The sequence below is a fragment of the Calonectris borealis genome, chromosome 6, assembly GCF_964195595.1.
Source record: "Calonectris borealis chromosome 6, bCalBor7.hap1.2, whole genome shotgun sequence".
NCBI classification, from domain to species: Eukaryota; Metazoa; Chordata; class Aves; order Procellariiformes; family Procellariidae; genus Calonectris; species Calonectris borealis.
This window is the reverse complement of record NC_134317.1, coordinates 18,112,096-18,132,547: the sequence shown is the minus strand read 5'-3', so window position 1 is coordinate 18,132,547 and position 20,452 is coordinate 18,112,096. Positions and strand designations below refer to the sequence as shown.

The window sequence follows — 20,452 nt, the reverse complement described above, 5'->3', positions numbered from 1 at the left end:
CCACCGCGCGAGCCGCGCCGGCCGACTACACCTCCCAGCGTGCCGCGCGGCGCCCCCTAGCGGCATGGCGGGGTGGCAGCCCGGGCGCCGGTGCCACTGCCGTGGGGCCGCCCCGGGGCGCCCGGCGCGCCTGCCCGGGGCCCGGCGGGCGGGCACGGCACGGCGGGCCGATTACAAAGAGGTGGTTTCTTGAGGTCTACAGGCACTTCTCCAGGAACGGCTTCCCACGGGAAGGGCCCCCGGGTAAAGCTGGCCAGGCAGGGCCTCCCTCGGGGCCGACAAAGTGGGTTCCACGGAAGGTCGGGGCTGGAGCCCGGGGAGGACGAAGAAGCCTTTGTCCCGTCCTGCTGAAGGCCGCGTCAGGCTGAGCCAGGCGTCAGCCCTACCGCTGATGCGGGGCGGCAGGCTTGCCGGGATCTGGGGGGCCAGGCGTGTCTCCATCCCCGCTCCCGCAGGGGCTGCGCGGAGGGGCGAGGAGGCGGAGGAGCTTCTCGCAGTGCCGGGCGGAAGGCGGCCGGAAGCTGCCACCAGCAGCGGGCTGCAAGCCGCTGCTGGCCAGCGCGGCCAGCTTCTCAGTGGCTCTGAGAGACAGCAGGACCTGCGGAGCAAAGAGAGGGACAGGAGTCACCCGCCAGCCTGGCCCCTTGTCCCCACAGCGCCATCAGGTCCCACAACGGAGCTGAGGTCCCCGTGCAGTACCTGCTGTACCCCGGGGTGCTGGCTGAGGGCCCGCAGCGCGACAAGGGCTCCCTCCCGCACGCTCTCCCGGGGGTCCCTGCAGGCCACCTCCAGCAGGACGTGGGGAGCCCTGCTCTCGATCAGCAGGTCCCCCAGCTCCGCCGAGCGCCGGCCCAGGTTGCCCAGGGCGGAGGCCGCGTTGCAGCGCGTCCTGGCCTGCGCATCGCTCAACAGCCGCGTCAGCCTGGGCACGGCCCTGCCCAGGGTCCCGGCCGGGGAGGACTCATGGTAGGCGGCGTTGCCCACCGCGAAGCTGGCTGCCTTGCGCACACTCTCCTCCCGGTCTGCCAGGCACCCCAGCAGGCTCTCCAGCAAGCCGGGCTGGCTCTGCAGCATCTGGGGAAAGCCGTGGCCATGTCGGAGCAGGTTGCCCAGCAGGTTGCAGGTTTTGGCCCGTATCGAGTGTTGCCGGTGGCTGAGCAGGCGGGTCAGTGGCTGGTCGGCTGCGTCCGAGTCCCTCAGGATCTTCTGGAGAAAGGGCAGGTGCTCCGGACAGGCCCGGGCCACATGAGTCAAGAGAGACAGGAGGTCAGTTGTGAGCGTGAGGCTGTCTGTGAACAAGGCAGACGTCAAGAAGGCAATGATGTGCTCTGAGGCGGTGGCTGCCCTCACCATTTGGTCGATGACCTGCTCGTTAGACACAACGAGGTGGCACAAGAGGCTCATGGGGAGCTCGGTGTACGAGAAGGGCAGGTGGTGAGAGCAGACCTATGGAGAAAGGAGAGGCAGCGGCGCTGAGTGCGCTGCCCTCGCGTGCGGGCCGGCGGGCGGTTGAGGCCTGACCCACGGCAAGTCCAGCAGCAGCTGAAGGCTGCCAGCAGGTCGGTGCAGAGCTCAGCTGCCAGCCAAGCCGCTCCAAGGGCTGCACAGCACCCAAGTGACATCCCTGCGCGGGCAGAAATCACCAGCATGGTGTGAAGCCACACATCAGGGGCTGCAATGCGGGGAGCTGTCTCCACGGTATGGGGTGGAAGAGAAACGCAGGGCCAAGAGGGTACCTGCAGCAGCTGGGCAGGGATCTGGGCATCTCTCACAGCCTCCATGACCAATGCTAAGGTGTCTCCATCCACATCCAGGGCAAAAGGGAAGCAGAGAAGCTGGCAGGTCTGGATCACCACAGCTGGGACAAGCTCAGGGTCCCCATCCTCTCCTGCTTGCCTGCGAGCGCTTAATACAGAGGTGATCAGAAAAAACATCCAGACAAGAGGCAGAGAGCATTCCCCACGCTCAGGCGCTCAGGGAGGCTCTGCAGGTGAGCTGAGCCCTGCAAGTGCCCGGCCAGTAACTTCTTGGCCCTCTGTGTGCTTGTGTCCAAGCCCCATTCAGCAGCTGAGCTTTGCCCACTTCAGCCCTCCCCACAACTCACGTCTGTGCCAGGCATGCCAGGAAGCCAGGGGAGAGCAGCCTCTTCAGCGTCACCATGAGGACACCGTGGGACTGGGTGAGCTGAGGCAGGCACCGGTGGGACTCGCGAGTGAAGACGAAGAGGGCCAGGCTGAGGAAGAGCAGGGTGCCTGCAGGGGGAACAGCGCAGCAGAGGGGCAAAGCTAGGGAAGGCTGAAAAGTCTCCTCTCTTCTGTCTGCCTGTACTGCCTCAAGGCTGCTCCAGAGTTGTTTCTGTGCTTCCCTACCCAAGACCAGACCAATCTCCACCCATGGTGGTCACATCTGCCAGAGTGAATGTTCCCCTGCAGCAGAGACACCCTTTCTTGTTCCTCCACAGCCAGGTCAGCTGAGCTCCTGCCACCTGGGCACAGCATGGGCCAGCCCAGCCCTCTCTCCCTGGAGGACAACAGCAATCCTCGGGAAAAGCCTCCTGAGCCCCTCTGGCCTCAGGGGCCAGGTGCTGACGGGGACGGGTGTGGGAAAGTCTGAGGGCAGGATGTGGAGCAGGGTCCAGGGCAGACGCCCTGCCGTCCTGCAGCTCCTACCTTGAGGGGAGAGGAGGTTCCAGTCCGGCTCTGCCGCGGGGTGACCTGCCCCTGGGGGGTCTCCCTCCAGCACTGCCCTGTCGCTGCCCACGCGAAGCACTGCAGCAACACAATGCCACACCACGCTCCACAGCTCTGAGGCAGCAAAGCCCTGCTCCACGTCCACGTCCTCCTAAAGACGGGGAGACAGGTGTTGGGGGGCATCCTGGTCCCCCACAGCTCCCCAGGGTTCTGGTCCGCATCCCTATCAGCCCCATGGTCCTGGAGAGGTCAGGGCTGGATGGACATGGCCCAGGGGGAGGAGAGGGGGCCAGTCCCCGGGCATATCTGCCCTCTCTCACTTCAGTGTGCCCATGAATCACCCCTCCCTGCCCACCACCCTCCCACCAACCCTCCAGAGCTCCACAGACAACCCAGGGACATTAGGTGACTTTCACGGGGTTGCACAGCTCAGCCAAAGCTGCCCAGTTCCCTGGTTTGCCTCAGCCTCCATTACCGATCCACATTTGGGCCTTTTTGCCCCCACACCTTTTGGCAGGGACCAGGCAAAGGGAGAGAGGTAGGCTGGTACCTGGGCAAGGAGCTTCAGCAGGAGGAAAACGATCCCATCATAGAGACCAGCACCCATTGGTGGGGGGAGCTGCAGCTGTAAGAGAGAGTGGGGGACAGGCTGGAGCTAGGTGCTGGGTCTGAGGGCAACAGCATCACACCTGCACCCTTCTGACCCCGTCTTTGACTGCACACCTCCACAGTGGGGTGACAGCATGGCTCCCCTGCTCCTCTGCCCCCATCCCGTACCTCAGCAGGTGCTGTCAGCGCGGTTGTCACCACTGGTAGGATTTCTTCTCCCCTGAGCTCCAAGGTCACCCCGTGCTGACTAAGCTGTGTCAGGAGGAATGCTGCAGCACCCTGCAGGACAGGGAGAGCTCAGCACCTTTGGGACTTTCCCATCTGCTTCCTCAATGCTGACTCTTCATCCCTTGGCCCAGGACAGGGACAGCCAGGCTGCACCTGCCCCCATCCCACCCCGAGCAAGCAACAGTAGGACCCAAACGGGACATGGGCCTCTGCAGGGCTCTCAGTGACGGCTCTGGCAGGGTGGGCAGACTTACCACAAGGGAGGTGACAGGAGACTCGGTGATGAGATCCATGGCCAGGGTAACCACCTCCTCAAGTCTGAAACACAGGGGCCAGGGGAGAGGGACTGTGTTCCCACAGCTTCACATCCCACAGAGCAGCAGCATCCAAACACCCCCAGGGCTAGAAAACAGCCATCTTGCAGGAGGAGTAAGCCCTGGTTCACAGCACCTCCGTGTCCTCACCACATCCCCAGCACCCACCCACGCTGCCCAGCACTCTGCTGATGTGTCTGGATTAGAGGGATCAGTGAGAGCAGAAGCTCTGGGCAGGGTACAGGGCAGAGGACTGTTCAGGGCAGGGCATGTTCCTCTCCCACCCATGAGCGAAAGCGGGTGCTTACCTGGGAGGGGAGGCCTGGAGCTGCAGGGTGAGCAGGGCCAGCAGATACAGTGAGGCCTCGCAGGCTGCCCCCTGGGCCACCTCCACCATGGGGACCTGCCAAGGGAGCAGGAGTCACAGGGGGACAGGAAGGCTGGGAGGGGAGGAAGGGATGTTTCTGGTCCCTGAAGGAGAACTGCACTCTCCAGCCTAAGCTCCCCCAAACTCTTCTCCCCACACATTCCCCAGCTTGGTCTGAGCAGCGCTCGGAGGAATATGTCCTGCTTGCCCACACTCCTACCCCACCACCAGGGCTGCGGTCAGGCCTACCTTGCCCTTTGAGAGCTGCATGAGGGAACCCCACAGTCGCTGGCTCCTTCCCAGGTGCTGGCACAGGCTCAGGCTCACATGGCAGCCAGCATAGAGGATCTGCGAGGCAGAGGGGAGAGATGCATACCAGCCGGGTCGCGGTGACCAGGCCCATCCCAGTCACACCCCATTTATTCATCAACTGACACCAGGGAGATGGGAGTCATTGAGGGCTGACCCCACAGTTCCCCCTTCCTTAACCTCACACCAGAGGTCCAGGTACCTCTGGGGACAGCCAGATAAATGGACGGGGCCATTACCTTGAGCACGTTCAAGGAGCAGCTTGGGTGCTCCAGCCTCCCCAGCAGCCTCCCAAGCTGCTGGCTCTCTCCTTCCATAAGCTTTTCGGCTACCTCCTGAGCAACCTGCAGAAATCAGCCTGTTTTGCACCCTGGGCACCTGAAGCACTGCACAATCTTAAGAAGTTTAATGCTAGCAACAAATTAATAAAAGAAGGCATCTGCTTCCTACACGTTGCCTCCGTTCACAAAGGGATGCCCATCTGCCATGACCCCGCATGGCTTTGATGCACAGTCCCACAGCTGAGATGAGCAAGGTGAGATTCCTCCCCTGCTTCCCTCCTTGTTGACTTAAAAGTTGAGTTAAAGGATCAAAGTTGAGTTGAGTTAAAGGATCAAATGTAAATCTGTAGTCTTGTTTTCCCTCTTATTTATTGTCCATTCAATTTCAGATTTCCTACAGTTCATATTACTGTCATGTAAGAATTCTTCTTGTTTTCTCTGCATTGCCTAGTTCTTTACTTAGCCCATCCCACAGTTCAGATCCTAAGTGTGAGTCTCTTAACTGACTTAGGAGTCCTTAGACTCCTGAAGCTCAGCTGTTGGCTGGGAAGGAGCAGCCTGCAAAAACCAGCCCTACAGCCACCAAAGCCAGAGGACCCCAGCGCTCCACCCTGCTGCTCAAAAAGAGACCTTCCTGCAAAGGTTTGCTGTCCCTGTGGGGACAACACCTCCTCGCCCTGCAAAGACAGCTGGCCTGACCTGCTGCTTGGCTTCCCGACAGCGGTTCCTCTCCAGGGGGATGCTGCAGGCAGCAGCCAATGCAGCCGTGAAGAGGTCTGCCACACTTAGGCTCTGGTCATGGGCTGACTTGGCCTCCATCACTGCACCTGCACAGGGACAGAGCTCGGGAGACATGTGCTAAGGGTGAGGGACGCTGAGGGGCAGCAGGATGGGGCTGAAGGCCAAGAGAAGAAAAGTCAGACTTGTGACAGGAGGAGGATGAGATCTGGGATTGAGGGAGAGAACAGGAGAGCCCTGGTTAGCAGGGGTTTGGGCAGATAAGTTTCAGCCACCTCCTCCAGCCAACAGCACTGCAATGGCAGTCAGTGCTCTGAGGGAGCCCAAGGGCAGAGCGAGAAAGGGAAACGCAGGAGAAGGTGGCGAGCTGCCACCACGGCTACCTCGCAGAGCAGGCTGCTCTGAGATGGATCCCTGGAGGAGTCTGTTTAGCAGGGGCTGATGCTCCTCTCGCAGGCTGGCATAGAAGGGGGCAGAGACGGAAGGGCACGTCGCATCCAGGCTCTGACAGAGCAGGGTGAAGCACTGCGGGAGACACAGGGGGAGACACTGCAGATCAAGGGTGGTACAAGAGAGAAGAGCAATGGGGGAGGAGGCTGTGGGGGGACAGCAAAGAAGGAAGAAGGACTCATGTGCTGGAGCTTCAGGGACCTCCAAGTGTCCTCTCCAGCCAGGTTACTGTGTGGGAGCCAATAACTGTGGCTGAGAGAGGGGTACAGCCAGGGAAGGTGGCCCCTCAGAGAGCTCATTTCTGCATGTGATCCCCCCAAAACTCCCAGTGGGTGAGACAGCCTGCCCTAACAAGAATGCATCAGACCCCACAGCTGGGAGCAGCGTCCTCAGCCTGCGCTCCCCCTGACATGCACACCAAGCCCCACAGCTTCTGTCCCTGGGGGAGAGGGTGGGGAGAAGGGAGACAGGGGCACCCTTACCAGGAGGCTTTGCTGGCAGAGTCTCATCTCCCTGTCGGCTGGCTCAGCCAGCAGCTCTGGCAGCAGGGCTAGGAAGCAGCCGGCACTCTCCTGGAAGGCCTGCAGGCTGGGGGAGGCAGCAGGGGCAGAGGAGAGCAGAGAAACACAGGCCCTGGCTGTGAGTACAGGGTCTGGCCAGGCCCATATGGCCCTGGCTAATACAGCAGTCAGCCCACACTAGCACTGTGAGCCAGTGCCAGCAGGCAGCACAACTGGACTCTAGTCAGCTGTGCCTTCCCCTTCATTAGACCCACTCACAGAAAGCACTTCTCTATGAGCACAGCAATATGGCATGAAACTTAGTCCGCGATGCTTCCCCACGGAGACAGCTCCAGCCACAGAGTATGAGCATCACCCTCCCGTCTACTGCCGGGTCCCCGCAGTGGCCACAAGAGACCTCAGAGCACAGGTGGTTGTCCCTACCTGTCCTTTTGCCCACTCTCCTCCAGGCTGCATTCACTGCTGAAATAAACTGCAGTCACCATGAGGAGGTCTGTCAGCACGGTGATACACCAGAGCTGCTGCAGGATCCAGAAAGAAACAGCAAGTGGGGATTGTCTGCTGGCCATCCCAACACCACCACGGCAGGATCCTTCCCTGCCAGGACCTTTCCCTTCTCCAGGGGGCCTGGAAGAGGCACCGGTCCTGTGAGCCATCTCCAGCAGGACATCAGGGCCTCCTCAGCACCGGCACTCTCCAGGGCTAGAAAGAGACCAAATTTCTCTGGGATTCTACACCCACCTGCTTGGTGCTACCACTCTCCAGGATCTGCTTGGCTAGGCACAGCAGGGACAGAGGCACATTCAGCTCTCGGCAGAAGTGGTTCAGCAGCTCAGAGTCGCACCGGGTAGCCAGGAGGTTGCCCACGACACGGAGCACAGGACGGAGGCGGGAGGCTCCCTCCAGCATCCCTTCCAGCACCTGGACACAGAGAAGCCAGAAGGGCTCATGATCAGCAGCAGTTGTGGCCTCTCCATCAGCCATGGGGCAGCCCTCCACCCCCTCATGCAGGGGACAGCAGGGGAGCAGATGGCAAGTTAAGTGCATGAGACAGCTCTGGCTCCTGGAGAAGCAGAGGATCTCCTTGCTGGCTGACTGAGGATTCTCCCAATGCTCCCAACCCAATCCTGGGGGAGAAGGCAGCATCCATACCCCCAGTCATAGTTGTCTGAGCCAGCCATCACTAACCTGCTGAGCAGAGTCTGCCAGGCGGGCCTGGATACGGTGCCGGAAGGCCAGGTCCCTCAGGAGGCTCAGCGGTGTGCTCAGCTGCATGGCCAAGGGCTCTGTGGCCTCGACCAAGTGCTGCCACTCCTCATCGCTCTCCAGCTCCTAGCCATGGAGGAGGGAGGGCTGATGCCACAGACCCTGCCTGCCCCAGGGTCTCTGTACCAGAACCTGGGGACTGGGCCCTGCTGTCCTCCCCACAAGACACCGTCTTACCTCACTCTCCAGGTCCACAGTCTCGATGCTGCGCCTGCCCCGGGGCTCTGCCCTGCCAGCACCAGGCTGCAGAGGAGCCCCTGCTCCAGGAAACTCCCGCTCATAGTCTCGAGTGATGCTGTGCTCCCTGGCCAAGGAAACAGCGCAGTCAGTGAGCAACCCTGCCTTCCCCTCTTCCTCCTCTCCCAGCCCCAGCCCTCCCTCACCGTGGGTTGGGTGGAGGCTCCTCCAACTCCCACTCTGCCATGCTGCTCTTTCCTTGCAGGACACTGGGGTTCTTCTTTTTGGAGGCAGCTGGTGGCTCCCCCTCCACGAGGGCTGCCTGCCCAGGAGCTGCTCTGGGTCTATGCCCTGGGCATCCTTTGCCAGAGTCCTTCGTAGATGCATCACCTGCCTTCAGCTGCCCCTGGGTGATGGCAGAGAAATGTGGTCAGGGCAGGGTTACTCAGACAGCTAGATGATCCCCCTAGACCCCAGCACCCCGAGGACCCCAAATCCTGCCTCGTATGTGGCTGACACCCCAGCCTGACCCATGTACCTTCTGTCTTTCCCCCCAGGTCCCATTTCAGTGCCCCTCCTTTGCCCGGACTGTGGAACACAACCAGGAGAATCCCACGCTTCCCTCCACCTTTTTCTGTGCCTCCTCAGCCATCTTCTGACGGGCCTTTCTCAGAATCCTGGACTGGCCGCTCCTGGGTGCCAGGGAATGGGCTTGCTGCTCCTTCAGGGCCTGCAGCTCTGGGGACAGCTTGGTGGTGAAGGGGTTTGAGATCCCGTGCTCTTCTGTGTCATCAATCACTGGGGAGGCAAGGGGAGAACATCAGCAGCTATCCTTTGGGACATAGGGAAAGTGACCGGCTCTGGGATCCCAGAGGAATCCTGGGAAACCCAGAGCAAGCACGGGGGCAAGAGCTAGGGGTCACTGCATGGAGGAAGCTGAGAGGAGGGAGGCAAAGAACAGAGCAGTAAAAAAAGCAGGGCAGGGTGGTCCTCCCAGCCTCCACACAGTAGTAGGAGGAAACGGACCTGGCCAGTGCCAGAAAAAGAGCTGGTACTCACCAGTAACCCGTCCAGCAATGAAGGGGTGAGAGAGCAGCTCTGGCCACGACAGGCGTTGGCGGGGGTCCTTCATTAGTAGTCCCTGTAGGAAGCTCTACAGGGCAGCACAGCACCAGGGTCACTGACAGGTACACATGCTCGGCACCCAGCAGTGAGTACAGCGTACCCACCAGTCTCCCCCAGCGAGGGCACCCAGGAGGCCTGCGTTCCCTGCCTGGCTCTGGGGAAGGAGTGGCTCTAGTGCTCAGAGCAGACGGGAAGACACTTCCCTTCCCAGCCCAGTAAATCACTCCTCTGCTGTCGGCCCCAGTTTCCCAGCTTATAGAGGGACAGCAGTGATAAGGGTCTCCCTCCCAGGAGGCCAAGCTCTCATCCCTTCTCTGTTCTGAAATCCCCGTTAGAGGACATAAGACCTAAGGGTGACCCACCAGGGCAGCAGACGAGGCCAAAGCTGCTGCCGCATTAGCAGATCTCACCCCACAGACAGGGCCTTTGTCCTTACCTTGAAGACTGGGCTTATGGCCTTGGGCCATTTGACGGGGTCCTTGACGATGAGGCTGACAAGCTGGAAGATGCTGCTGGTGTAGAAGGGAGGAGTGCCCACGAACAGCTCGTACAGGATGCAGCCCACAGACCACAGGTCTGCCGTGTGGTCGTACGGCCGCTCCTCCACCAGCTCAGGGGACATGTACAGCGGGGTGCCCTTGATGGAGGTCAGCACCATGGTGTGGATGCTCATGGCACGGGCAAACCTGCTCAGAGCAAAGCACAGATGGCCAGTTCAGGCTGAAACATCTGTTGCAGCTCCCAGGGAGATCCCTATGAGTTTACCAACACCTCTCCCCTCTGGAGTCCAAAATCCCCCATCCCTGCTCAACCTCTAAATATACACAGAATCCAGGTCCCCTTCTGCACTCCCCCCTCCTCCTCTATAGCACCCAGGACACCCTTTGGCTGCCCCAAGCCCAAGTGTCCCCCTCAACCTAGCCCCCAGCGCTCACCCGAAGTCACAGAGCTTGACGATGCCGTCTTTGCCCAGCAGGATGTTCTGGGGTTTCATGTCACGGTGCAGGATGCGGTGGGAGTGCAGGTAATAAAGAGCAGAGACCAGCTGGGCAGCTATGGTCTGGACCTGCCAGAGACACGGGACCCTCACCCTGTGTCCCACGGTGCCACCAGCCAGCACAAGCATGGGGTGCCTTATGGCCTGGCTCCCCCAGTACCCCCACTCCCACCCTTGCCCTGTTTGGGGCAGGGACCACCCTCAGCCATGGGCCAGTTCCTCGAAGTAGGCTGATCGCCGAGGCCGCAACCTGGTGGTGTTCTCCTTGGAGAGGGAACAGGGAAACTGTCCCCCAGTGCAATCTGGCTCCCTTTCCATCCCCTTCAGAAGCTCTGCCAGGTAAAGCCTCGGAGGCACCCTCACCCTCCTGATGTCTCCCGGTCCACAGCAGAGACCCCCTGTCTGCAGGCAGATAAATCCTTTTCTCTCCATCCTGCAGCAAACACTGAGTGGCCACCGCCATGACAGTCACCTGGTCCTCTGGCAAACTCCCATCATCCTCCAGGATCTGGAAGAGCTCCCCCTCTGCGTAGTCAGTCACCACCACCACCTGGAGGGAAGAGCAGCATGGTGGGATCAGGCCACATCCAGCCACATCCCACCATGCCCTAGGGACCAGGACACAGCAGGGCAGTAAATCGATGAGGGAGACGCTGGGGTGTCCTCATGCACAGCCCATCAGCTTGGGCTGGGACCTGGGGCGGGAGAGAGCCCCTGTGGCTGCACTGCAGCAAGGGCCTGGCATTTAGCAGAGCCCTTGCAGCTGTCCTTATCTCAGACAGCCAGCAGAAACCAGGGAAGAGAGAACGACAGGACAAGCCCAGAATGGTATTTCCACGCCCAGTGGGTAGAATAACCCCCTTGAGCTTGTTTTGAATTTGCTGCGCAATTACTTTATTTCATGCCCCCATGTCCCATAGCATAGTCATCAATCCTTCCCTATCACACTCTCTCCGTGACAGTTTAGGCCACTGAAAAGTCACAGTCTCTGAAGATCCCACTCTCACCCTGTAATCCCAAACCACTCCTCTTCATCACACACCCCCTGCCCAGCTCCTTCACCTCTGTGTATGACCCAGTGCACCCCACACAGCCCAGCCACGTGCTGGCTCCCCACACAGCACATACTGGAGGGCTCTGAAGAACGCTGACCAGGCTGGCGTCCCAGTCCTTGTTCAGGCAACCCCCATGTAAGGTCCCTGCATGTCCTCAGGGAGGGTGGGAATGCCCTGAGGGCAGGGGACCTCAGTGTGGCCATCTGGGGGAGTGGAGTAGGCTGGTGGCAGGATGGCAGCACTCAACACAAGCCACGAAATGGCTGGGAACAGAGCAAACCTGGCTGGCTGGAAGAGCTGCTACAGCCCTGGGAGGGTGTCACCAGCATCTGCTGAGGAAGAGGTCCCTATGACAGCAGGGGCCAGCCCTTCTTCCCCTGCCCCAGTCAAGCAAAAGCATCTGCCCCAAGAAAGTCCCCTTCACCTCCTTGTCGGTCTCGAAGCTGTCGAGCATCTGGATGATGTTGGGGTGATGGAGGCCTCTCATGATCTCAATTTCCCGCTGCAGGTTCTTCAGCTCCTTCTCAGACCGCCCCACCTTGGGGATGAACTTCAAGGCCACCACCTTTCAAAGCAGGCAAGGCTGGGATCAGACTAGGCTCCCACCCGCCCTGGCAGAGGCTGCGTTTAACCCAAACAGGACTCAGCATTTTCCAGCTGAGCACACCGAACGAGGCATTTGTTTGCTAGATCCCTTGAAGCTGGGCCTTCCCCAGACCCTTGCACATCGACACTGGTGCTCTTGGTACTTTGCACACTAGCATATAAAGCAAACAAATGTAATCAGTGAGCGCAGACAAAACTAGGACTGAGAGAAACACAGGACAGTAGCTAGAGGTGCTGGTGGACAGCAAGCTAAATACGAGACAGCAGCATGCCCTGGCAGTGAGGAGCACTAGCAGCACCCTGGGCTGAATCAACAGGCAGGAGTTTGAGGGAAGTGATTATTGCCCTTTACTTGACACTTGTTAGACCACATTGGAAATGTTGTGGCTGGTTTTTGGCCCAGAAGGACATCGATAGGCCAGAGTGGGTATAGCAGAGGCCACTGGGATGGCGAGGGGGCTGAAGCACATGGTGTACAAGTTGAGGCAGGGGGAAATGCACTTGGTTAGCCTGGAGAAAAAATGCTCAGGGAAACCAAATCGTAATCTTATGATTACCAAAAGGAAGTTTCAGAGAAGATGGAGCCAGGCTCTTTACAGACGTGCAAGGCAGGAGGATGATACAGAGATTACAAACTGAAACAGGGGAGCTTTCAACTTGATATAAGGAAAAACCATTCACCCCAAGTATAGTCAAGCACTGACTGTGGGGTCTTTGTCCCTGCAGTTTTGCAGGATCTGAATTTAGTGCTGACCCTGCTTTGAGCAGGGGATGGACTGGAGACCTCCTGAGGTCCCTTGAACCTGAATGACTCCATGCCAGCAGGAGCTGGCCGAGAATGTCAGCAGAAAAACGAATAAGTGCTGAGTCCCAAAGCCCTGGCAGGGCCCTGGAACCCAACAGCTACCAGAAATCAGTCCCCAGCACCACATAACAAACCCCCGGCCCTCTCCCCTGCCGCCTCTTTCCTCACCTGGGCGCTGTGTTTCCGGCGCCCCTTGTACACACGCCCGAAGGAGCCTTCGCCGATCATTTCCAGGACATGGTACTTCTCCATCGCGGGCGTTCGGGGAGGAGGCCGCTGAGCTGCCGAGGCAAAACGGCCGGTGAGGAGGCGCGCTTGCCCTCTCTCCCCTCCTCTCGCCTTCCGCCACCGGCTGCCGTGGGGCGCCGACCCCCAACTCCAGACACTGCAGGCCACGATGGAGACGGGCGGTGCCAGTGCTGGGAAGGCAGGGCTGCACCCTCCGCCATCCCAAATCCAAAGGGCCGGGGCCTCTCCTCCCCGCGGGCATCTCCCCTCCCCGCGGCGCTCCACCCAGGGCGCCGTCCCCCGGGGCCCCCCGCCGGGCTATGTCCCTGCCCGCCGGCTCCACCTCCGCTCCCCCGCGGCAGGACGAGACCCAAGCCCTGGACGAGATCCCCCGCAGCCCCCCGGGTGGGATTAACCTCGCCCCGCTCCGCTCCCGCCGCGGCCCAGCCGCCCCCGGGCCCGCCGCCACCGCGTCGCCTAGCAACACCCCCCCCCCCCGGCTCATGCGCCCTCGCTGCGGTTCCGCTTCCGGTTCCGGGGCGCGCAGGAAGATGGCGGCGGCCGGTGAGGAGGAGGAGGCGACGGACTGGTAACACACACACACCCCCCACACACCCCCACCCCGGTCCCGGTGCCCCGCACCCCCAGCCCAGCGGGGCCGGCGGCGCCGCCGCCTGACTCCCACCCGGTCCCCGCAGGGCGCTGCCGCCGGAGGTGGAGGTGCTGGAGTCCATCTACCTGGAGGAGCTGCGGGTGGCGCGGGGCCGCAGCAGGTACGTACCGCGGCCCACATCCCCCCCCGGGGCCGGCCCGGCCCGGCCCGGCCCTCACCTCGGCCTGCCCCGCAGGTGGGAGCCCTGGGAGATCAGCATCACCCTGTACCCCGCCACGGCCCAGGACCAGGACTCCCAGTACGTCCGCTTCACCCTGGTGCTCTCCGTGCCCCCCCAGGTAGGCTGCCGGCCCCCCGCGCCCCCTTTCCTCCCTGCCCCGGCCTTCCTTGTTGTGCTTTAGGTGTTTCTTTTTTTTTTTTCCTAGTATCCCAACAAACCTCCGGATATCTCGATCAGGAACCCACGGGGGCTGTCAGATGAGCAAATTCAAAAGTGAGTGCCGGAAGGGAGGGGAGAGGGCGATCCTTTCCTCCGGAGATCGGGAGGCAGAGCTAGTGGAAAAGCCTTCTCTCAAATTCACGTGTGTCCAGTTAATAAATGGATACAGGTCCCTAAATCACTTTGTCTTAAATCTCATGGGAGCCACTGGTGCGGAGTTTGACACCGAGGGGTCCACCCTGTGATCCCCCTGAATTGTAATCTAAATCTCCTGGGCCTTTGAAGCTGTTGGTCCTGCTTTGACAGAGGTGGGACTGAACCGAGTCCTCAGGCAGCCCGTTGTTGCCATTGTGCTCCTGTTCTTGGTGCAGCGGAGCGTATGCAGAGAGACCCTGGTACCTGCCGGCAGCACAGGAGTAACGTGGCTCCCACCAGTCCTGGTCAGGGGCTGCCATCTGATAAATGAAGCCTGAGATTCACCAAATCTGAAGGGTGCTGGGTGAGCTCAAGCCAAGGAGCCAAGCAAGCCTGCTCTTGCAAGTCCTCTAAGTACAAAGGCTTCCTGTGCACTGGCTTGTGGGGAGTATGGGAATATGTGTGCACACATATGTGTGCCTGTCCCATGCTGCAGGCAAAGCCTGAAGGCCAGTGCTCTATTTCTTCCTCCTGTCATCGTGGTGGGGTGACAGGTAGGTGGGAGAGTGAAAAGGTGTGGATAAACTTGTGTTAAGTATGGCTGCTGCTTTGCTGTAGGATTTCCCAGAGCCTCAGAAGTGTTGCTGAAGCCAGGCTGGGGACAGAGGTGCTCTACGAATTGATTGAGGTGAGAGTTGGGGGAGATTGGGGGTCACCAGCCACAGACACTGGTCCCTGACTGCCTGAGGGGTGGGATAGCCTTGCGCCTATGGGCAGGCCAGTGAGTGAAATATTGCTTTAATGCCTCCACAGAAGGGGAAGGAGATTCTCACTGACAACAACATTCCTCATGGCCAGTGTGTGATCTGCCTCTATGGATTCCAGGTAGGAACGTGTCCCCCGGCCCTGCAAGCTGGCTGGGAAGTGAGGCAAGAGAACAGAGAGCCTGAGGCTCAAAGCTTGGCATATCGGCCTGGGACCGGGCTGTGCCTCAGCAGCCCCTGCCCCCCCGGGTCTATAGGCAGTCCTACTCAGCATGGACCTTCCTAAGGCAGTATGTGCTACTCCCCCAGTCAGCCCGAAAATAATCATCTACAGAAACGGGGTACAGGGGCACTGAGTGACGCTGGAGCGTCTCTCAGGGAGTAGGTAGGGTCTGGGGGTAGTTGCTGGTGCATCTCAGCTTCCCTGTGTTGGTCAAACCTCACCTGGAGTTCAGCACACAGGTGGTCAGGAGGGACTGGAAAACATCCGTGCGGGTGCTAAGGTCTGTGGGGACAGGGGAGCGTGCCTTGTCCAGATTGCAAGAAGAGGCGGTGCCTGCCTGGAAAGAACCAGATCAGGTGGGAAGATCGCTGCTTACACAGGAACATATGCAGATAAATCAGTCACAAAAACTTTGCAGCTTGACATCAGGAGTATTTCTCACTCTTGGAATAGGGAGCAGTGTCCCAGTAAGAGCTGAGGAGGTAGAGATGAAGCCCAGCAGAAGATGTTATGTGTCTCTGCCAGCAATAGTGCTCATTCCCCACTGCCAGTGCCGACATGGGAGTGAAAGCCCGCCTCAGCTGGGGAGGCTACACAACCCTGTGCTCAGAAACCCTTTAAAGCTGCCCTTTGTCCTCTACAGGAGAGAGAAGCCTTCACAAAGACCCAGTGCTACCACTACTTCCACTCCCACTGCCTGGCCCGCTATGCCCAGCACATGGAGGAAGAGATCCTCATGCAACAGGAGGAGCGAGAGCAGCACCTGGCGCCATCCCCCAAACAGGTACCAGGCCCTGGATTCCCCCCCGGCCTCCTGCACAGGCCCTCATGACGTCTCTGTCACCCCCTTTGGGACACGGCGCGAGGGCTGGCCTGACCTGGCAGTGTCGTGCCTGCGCTGAGAATCAGAGCAGTGATTAGACCAAGTGATCTCCAAGAGCCCTTTCCAACCAAAATTACCCTGTGAGTTTTTAGTACTTTAGCAGTTGGTTTATTTGATCTCTGGATCAGCGCGTGCTGTGTGAGGGAGCAGGGGAGTTGGTAGCATTTCTGGAGATCTGGAACCACAGGAGTTAGAAAACAGAGCTACTTCCCTAGTCCTCGAACTGCAGGGGTGTGCAGCAGGATAAACATCATCACCTGCGTTCTGGGGGGTAAAACCTGCCTGAGCAGATGTTGGAACAGTTGTTGGCCGCAGAGCAAACAGCACAGCTGAGCGTGAAACAAGTCGAAGGTTCCTTCCTGCACAACCCTTTCAAAGGGTTGATGACACGCTCCACTTTGGAGTGGGGGAAAAATAGATCCTAGGCTAAGGAGGACTGGAGCCATATGTGCTGACAGAGCTGGTTTGTACAGCAGTCGGCCACTGGAGCACAAATGCTGGTGTGCCTCGTGGTGGAGACACCTTCTGTAGCAGTCGTTGAAACACCAGGCTGCTTTCATGCTGCTGGAACTCCCCTGGGCTTCCCTGCCCTGGCAGAAGAGTGAAGAAGGCCACCCTGTTCCACTTCCAGGCTGGGGATTATCCGGCAGCGCATGGGCTGGGTCGTGGCTGGGGTTTGGTATCACCTCTCGCCTCCCCGCAGGAAGTCGGTGTGCAGTGCCCCGTCTGCCGGGAGACCCTGGTCTACGATCTCTGTGCTCTGAAGGCGGCGCCGCCCCCGCAGCACCCGCTGGTAAGAGGTGGGGGCTCACCTGCCCAGCTGCGCCCGCTCGCTGGGTAGCTTCAACTGGGACAGTGTAACGGACGGATGAATGAACGCATGCTGCGTGCTCTCGGGTCCTCCTAGGCAGCCCATCCAAAGGGCAGTTCATAAAACCTAGCAGGGTGTCTCCTGATTGTTTGATGTGTCCACAACGAGCAGGCTTAGTTGTATAGCCCTGAGTTTTCTTCTCCTAGACCATGAAATGAGCTCTGTATCCCGTGTTCCTTGTGTGATCAAAGGAGGGTTTGGGGAGTAGCTCTTAGCACTGCCAGCTATGCTAGGTGTTGAAAGAGCCCTTACCCCGCCTTGCTTTCTGCCGCTCAGGAGCCTTACAGGCCAGATGCCAAGACGCTGCAGCACCAAGAAGAACTGCGCTTAATTTTCAAGAGACAGCAAGAGAAAGGGGGCATCATTGACCCTGAAGCAGAGAGGAACCGTTACTTCATCAGCCTCCAGGCGGTATGGCACTGGGGGCAGAGAGCTGGCGAGGGGAGCCCTGGACTGCAGGACCAAGCGCTGTCATCTGCTGTGGGGCTGCCCTGTCCTTTTCTTAACCAGTGGCTTCTTTCTTTCAGCCTCCAGCTGCCGTTGATCCAAGCCAAGCAGCCGCTGCCTCTGAGCCACCGGTGAGTGCAAGCGCTGTGGACGCGCCCCAGCTGCCCAGCCAAGCCTCGGCTCCAGAGCCAGCCGGGGCACCGGAGGCCAGGGCAGAACCCGGGCGGCCCGAGAGGCCTGCTGTGCCCAGGGAGCAACAGAGCAAGAAGGAGAGGCACAGAGGGGAGAGGCCAGGCCCCAGAGGCCAGGGCAGGCAATCGTGCAGCAGCTTGCAGGAACCGGCAGAGGAAGCCTGTCATCTGCTTCATGGCTCCAGGGGGCCCAGGGGCTTCAGCCGGAGACCAGACCGGAGACCCAGTGGAAGGCACAGCCAGGAGTTTCCAAAGCCTCACAGCAGAAGCAGGGCTGCTGCCTTGGCTGAAAGAAAGGAGTTGTGCTCTGAAGACCCCTCACCAGTAACGGAGGCAGTGGACTTGAAAGAGGAGCACCATGATGTGGAGAAATGGACCCCAGAGGAGGGGGCTGAGGCCCGGGGCAGGGAGAAAGAGAACCTGGCGTTCAACCGCAGCGACCACAGAGCAGCTCCCAGCTGGCAGGGCCACCACAGGCCCTGGGATTGCGGGAGGTGGGAGAGGTCCAGGGTCCAGGAGCGTGGTTCCTACCACAGAGCGCCAAGAGGGCGAGGAGTGTTCAGGCCCAGTGGACGTCGAGAAGCCCATCTCCTTGAGAAGGAGAGCGGCTCCTAGCAGGAGCGGTGAGGGGCTGGGCTGGGGGAGGGAAGGGCTGTTTCTGGGGAGAACAGTGAAGGCTCTGGTGGAGCAGTAGCAAGCAGACACCGTACCCCTTGGGAGGGAGGAGGCAGTCGGCATGTCGCACAGCTTAGGACAGGCAGTGTCTCCAGGGTACGTGCAGTGTGAAGCGTCCTGGCGTGAGCGACTGGCTGTCACTAGCGTTGGAGAAGCCAACTCCTGACAGATCACGTCAGCCTTGGTCTCGGAGGACCCAGGGGGCAGAAGAAGCCTTGACCGGGGACCCGCAGCCATCATCCCTGTATGTGAGCTGCCAAGAAACGTGCATACCTACAGAGCAAATAGACTGAGCCCAGCGCAGTGCCATAGCAGAGCCAGAGTTGTGGCAGGACCTTCCCTGGAAGCCAGTCCCAGCGGAGCCGTGGTGGTGCCAAGTGATGAGGCTGTGCCAGGGCAGCAGCCTAGAGCTCAGCTTGTTGTGTCCCCCAGTCCTTCTCAGAGCGCCTTTCCAACTGCTGTCCCTGTCCCTTGGAGACATCGCTTCTCCCGCAGCCCTGACCACTGCTCAGCTGATGGGCTGGGCCAGGCAAGTCCTTTGTACAACAGGACACTTCCCAGTCCCAGCCAGGAGAGCTAAATTAAGCTTAAATCAACACATTGGCAGGTCAGGGCTGTCTGGTGGCTGAGGCTTTGGGTTGGTTCCTGCTCCCCCAGGAAGCCTGAATTTAGTTGGAGCTCCTGCCTTGTCCTTCAGCTGCTTTTGTGCAGGCAGAAGCTGATGGGGGAGACCTGAGAAGAGCAACCTGTATCTGTTGGGATCCCCCTCTAAGGCCAGGCTGTCTCTTGGGGCTACCAACAGCCCGGAGTGAAGACATGCCCCAATACTTTGGCTCCTCTTACCCTCCTTTCATCTTCAAGCTGATCTTGCTTCAAAGAAATGAGGATTTGCTGTTTAAACTAACTTGGTGCAGTTCCTTCTGCTGCTTCACAGATGTAAACAGTGTCCCACTCCAGAGCCGTGACGGGCAATCCTAAGCCTCTGAAGTGGGACACTGCCATTAAATTAATTTGTTGGGTCTTCTCCAGAGCCTGCTCCCTTTGTTTTCTCTGCCCTCTCACTCCTGTTCTTTGCTGTTTGGAGCGAAGGTGTTGATCCCTGTTATTGCTCACTTCCCTCCCTGCTCTCTATACCTGGGGCCAAGGCAGAGACCTTCCCCTGGCACTCCTGGGTGGCAGGAGGGCTCCCCGGTCCCTGCTTTGCCTGCCTCGGTATAAGCTGTCTGGCTGACCCAGACAGTAATGATTCCTTCACACTTGTTCGTGCCTTGTGCCCCCCACCTCTCTTTTGGCCACACATGGGTCGTTGCTGTCTTCCTCCTCCTGCTGAATGCAAAGATGTGCTGCAATGGGCTTGCCAGAGCTTCGGGTGAGATCCCTAGGAAACCAAGGGCTGCGTGCCGCTGGGAGGGCGTTTGTGCTGCCTCTGCCTGACTGATGCTTTGGCACATGAAGGGTGCACAAAAGCTGTCTCTTGAATGGGCCCTCCTCACCTGCTGCCCTGCTCTCTCCACGCCTGACCATGTCCTGAAGGGGTTGGTGTTTAAACTTCCATGCTTAAATTTCCAACACTGGCCTATTTTCAACCCTAATGCTCTAAAAGCACTTTTTTTCCCCCTCCTTGGTCTGAGCCTACACTACCTGTCTTGAGGTTGGGGATCTGAGAGTCAGACGTTGTGCCCTGCTGGGGATGAGGGCTGAGCACTTGCTCCCTGAAGACAGCCCTAATTTTTCTTCAGTGCTCACTCTGTCCTTGTTCCAGCGGGTTTCTGGGTGGATGGCCTGTCCACGCTGCAGTGAAAAGGTGTAAACTTTATCTGACATTGGTGCTTGTTCTGCTGCCTCCTGCCTTCACTTGCGCTCCAAGAAAGGCGTTTGATTATGTCCTGAAAGAAACACAGAGATCTCTGCCCCTCACAGCAGCTGAAGCTGAAGCTCCTTGGCTTTCTTCAGTGAGCCAGGTTTACTCTCAGCAGGAAAACTGTTGTGCCCGGTGTTTGGAGCATGGGAATTCAGCCATGGAAATCGGAGTGAGTGAGGACTTGGGTAACTTCAATCAAATGCCAGACATGTTAGAGGGGAGGTTTTTTCCCTGGGAGTAGCGATTTAGGAAGGGCCCTCACCTTTCTGACTCACTCCTGTCAGCCTGGAGCAGAAGACATTTTGCAACAGTGCGTGGAAATGAATTTGGGCTAAACAAAACAAACCTCTGGGTCGGAAGGGAGGAACGGAGCCTGCACTCTGCCTTGGGGCTCCTCGCTTGGTGTCTGCCTGTCACCTTACCTCACAGGGCTGTTGTGAGGCTTAACTGGCAAAAGCACTCAGGCCGGGCAGAAGGGCACTGGCAGCGTCTGTAGCATTAACACTATTAAAAGCAAGCAGAGTGACAGATGTTGCCTGTACTCTTGTGTGGTGGCATTGGGCTGGGAGTCCATGTCCCCTCTG

General features: G+C 59.3%; 2 protein-coding genes across 9 annotated transcripts; one reads left to right on the top strand and one right to left on the bottom strand.

Moving 5' to 3' along the window:
- Positions 1-19: 19 nt before the first annotated feature.
- On the bottom strand, positions 20-13,236 carry STK36 (serine/threonine kinase 36). Of its 5 annotated transcripts, none has more exons than XM_075152995.1 (27): positions 13,183-13,236; positions 12,707-12,819; positions 11,552-11,692; positions 10,545-10,622; positions 10,011-10,141; positions 9,512-9,761; positions 9,010-9,103; positions 8,579-8,748; positions 8,157-8,356; positions 7,951-8,077; positions 7,696-7,839; positions 7,249-7,428; positions 6,931-7,028; positions 6,469-6,574; positions 5,920-6,061; positions 5,498-5,625; positions 4,757-4,861; positions 4,458-4,556; positions 4,150-4,244; positions 3,782-3,845; positions 3,468-3,578; positions 3,241-3,315; positions 2,670-2,841; positions 2,105-2,252; positions 1,737-1,896; positions 700-1,446; positions 20-598 (listed from the first exon to the last, which is right to left on the bottom strand). In XM_075152995.1, the coding sequence occupies exons 2-27, from the start codon at positions 12,788-12,790 to the stop codon at positions 383-385; spliced, it is 4,065 nt and encodes a 1,354-aa protein (XP_075009096.1). In that variant the 5' UTR covers positions 12,791-12,819; positions 13,183-13,236; the 3' UTR covers positions 20-382. The 5 variants fall into 5 exon arrangements, with proteins under 5 accessions (XP_075009096.1, XP_075009097.1, XP_075009099.1 ...); XM_075152996.1 differs by having other exon boundaries at positions 13,110-13,191; XM_075152998.1 differs by lacking the exon at positions 4,757-4,861.
- Positions 13,237-13,290: 54 nt separating this feature from the next.
- On the top strand, positions 13,291-20,394 carry RNF25 (ring finger protein 25). 4 transcript variants are annotated; one of them, XM_075152991.1, is made up of 10 exons: positions 13,291-13,355; positions 13,465-13,539; positions 13,615-13,717; positions 13,805-13,872; positions 14,572-14,641; positions 14,767-14,838; positions 15,584-15,724; positions 16,527-16,616; positions 16,971-17,105; positions 17,222-20,394. In XM_075152991.1, exons 1-10 carry the CDS (start codon positions 13,318-13,320, stop codon positions 17,945-17,947), a joined length of 1,518 nt encoding a protein of 505 aa, XP_075009092.1. In that variant the 5' UTR covers positions 13,291-13,317; the 3' UTR covers positions 17,948-20,394. The 4 variants fall into 4 exon arrangements, with proteins under 4 accessions (XP_075009092.1, XP_075009090.1, XP_075009094.1 ...); XM_075152989.1 differs by having other exon boundaries at positions 16,455-16,616; XM_075152993.1 differs by lacking the exon at positions 16,971-17,105.
- The last annotated feature ends 58 nt before the right edge of the window (positions 20,395-20,452 follow it).

Bases quoted from the DNA above. Each gene is read 5' to 3' on its own strand.
- STK36 (XM_075152995.1), bottom strand. From the start codon at position 12,790: ATGGAGAAGTACCATGTCCTGGAAATGATCGGCGAAGGCTCCTTCGGG. The intron at 7,840-7,950 runs GTAAGACGGTGT...CTCCATGGCTAG, and splicing joins CTGTGGACCTGGAGAGTGAG to GAGCTGGAGAGCGATGAGGA. The intron at 4,862-5,497 runs GTCAGGCCAGCT...TGATTTCTGCAG, and splicing joins GTCGGGAAGCCAAGCAGCAG to GTTGCTCAGGAGGTAGCCGA.
- RNF25 (XM_075152989.1), top strand. From the start codon at position 13,318: ATGGCGGCGGCCGGTGAGGAGGAGGAGGCGACGGACTG. The intron at 13,540-13,614 runs GTACGTACCGCG...CCTGCCCCGCAG, and splicing joins GTGGCGCGGGGCCGCAGCAG to GTGGGAGCCCTGGGAGATCA. The intron at 14,642-14,766 runs GTGAGAGTTGGG...ATGCCTCCACAG, and splicing joins TGCTCTACGAATTGATTGAG to AAGGGGAAGGAGATTCTCAC.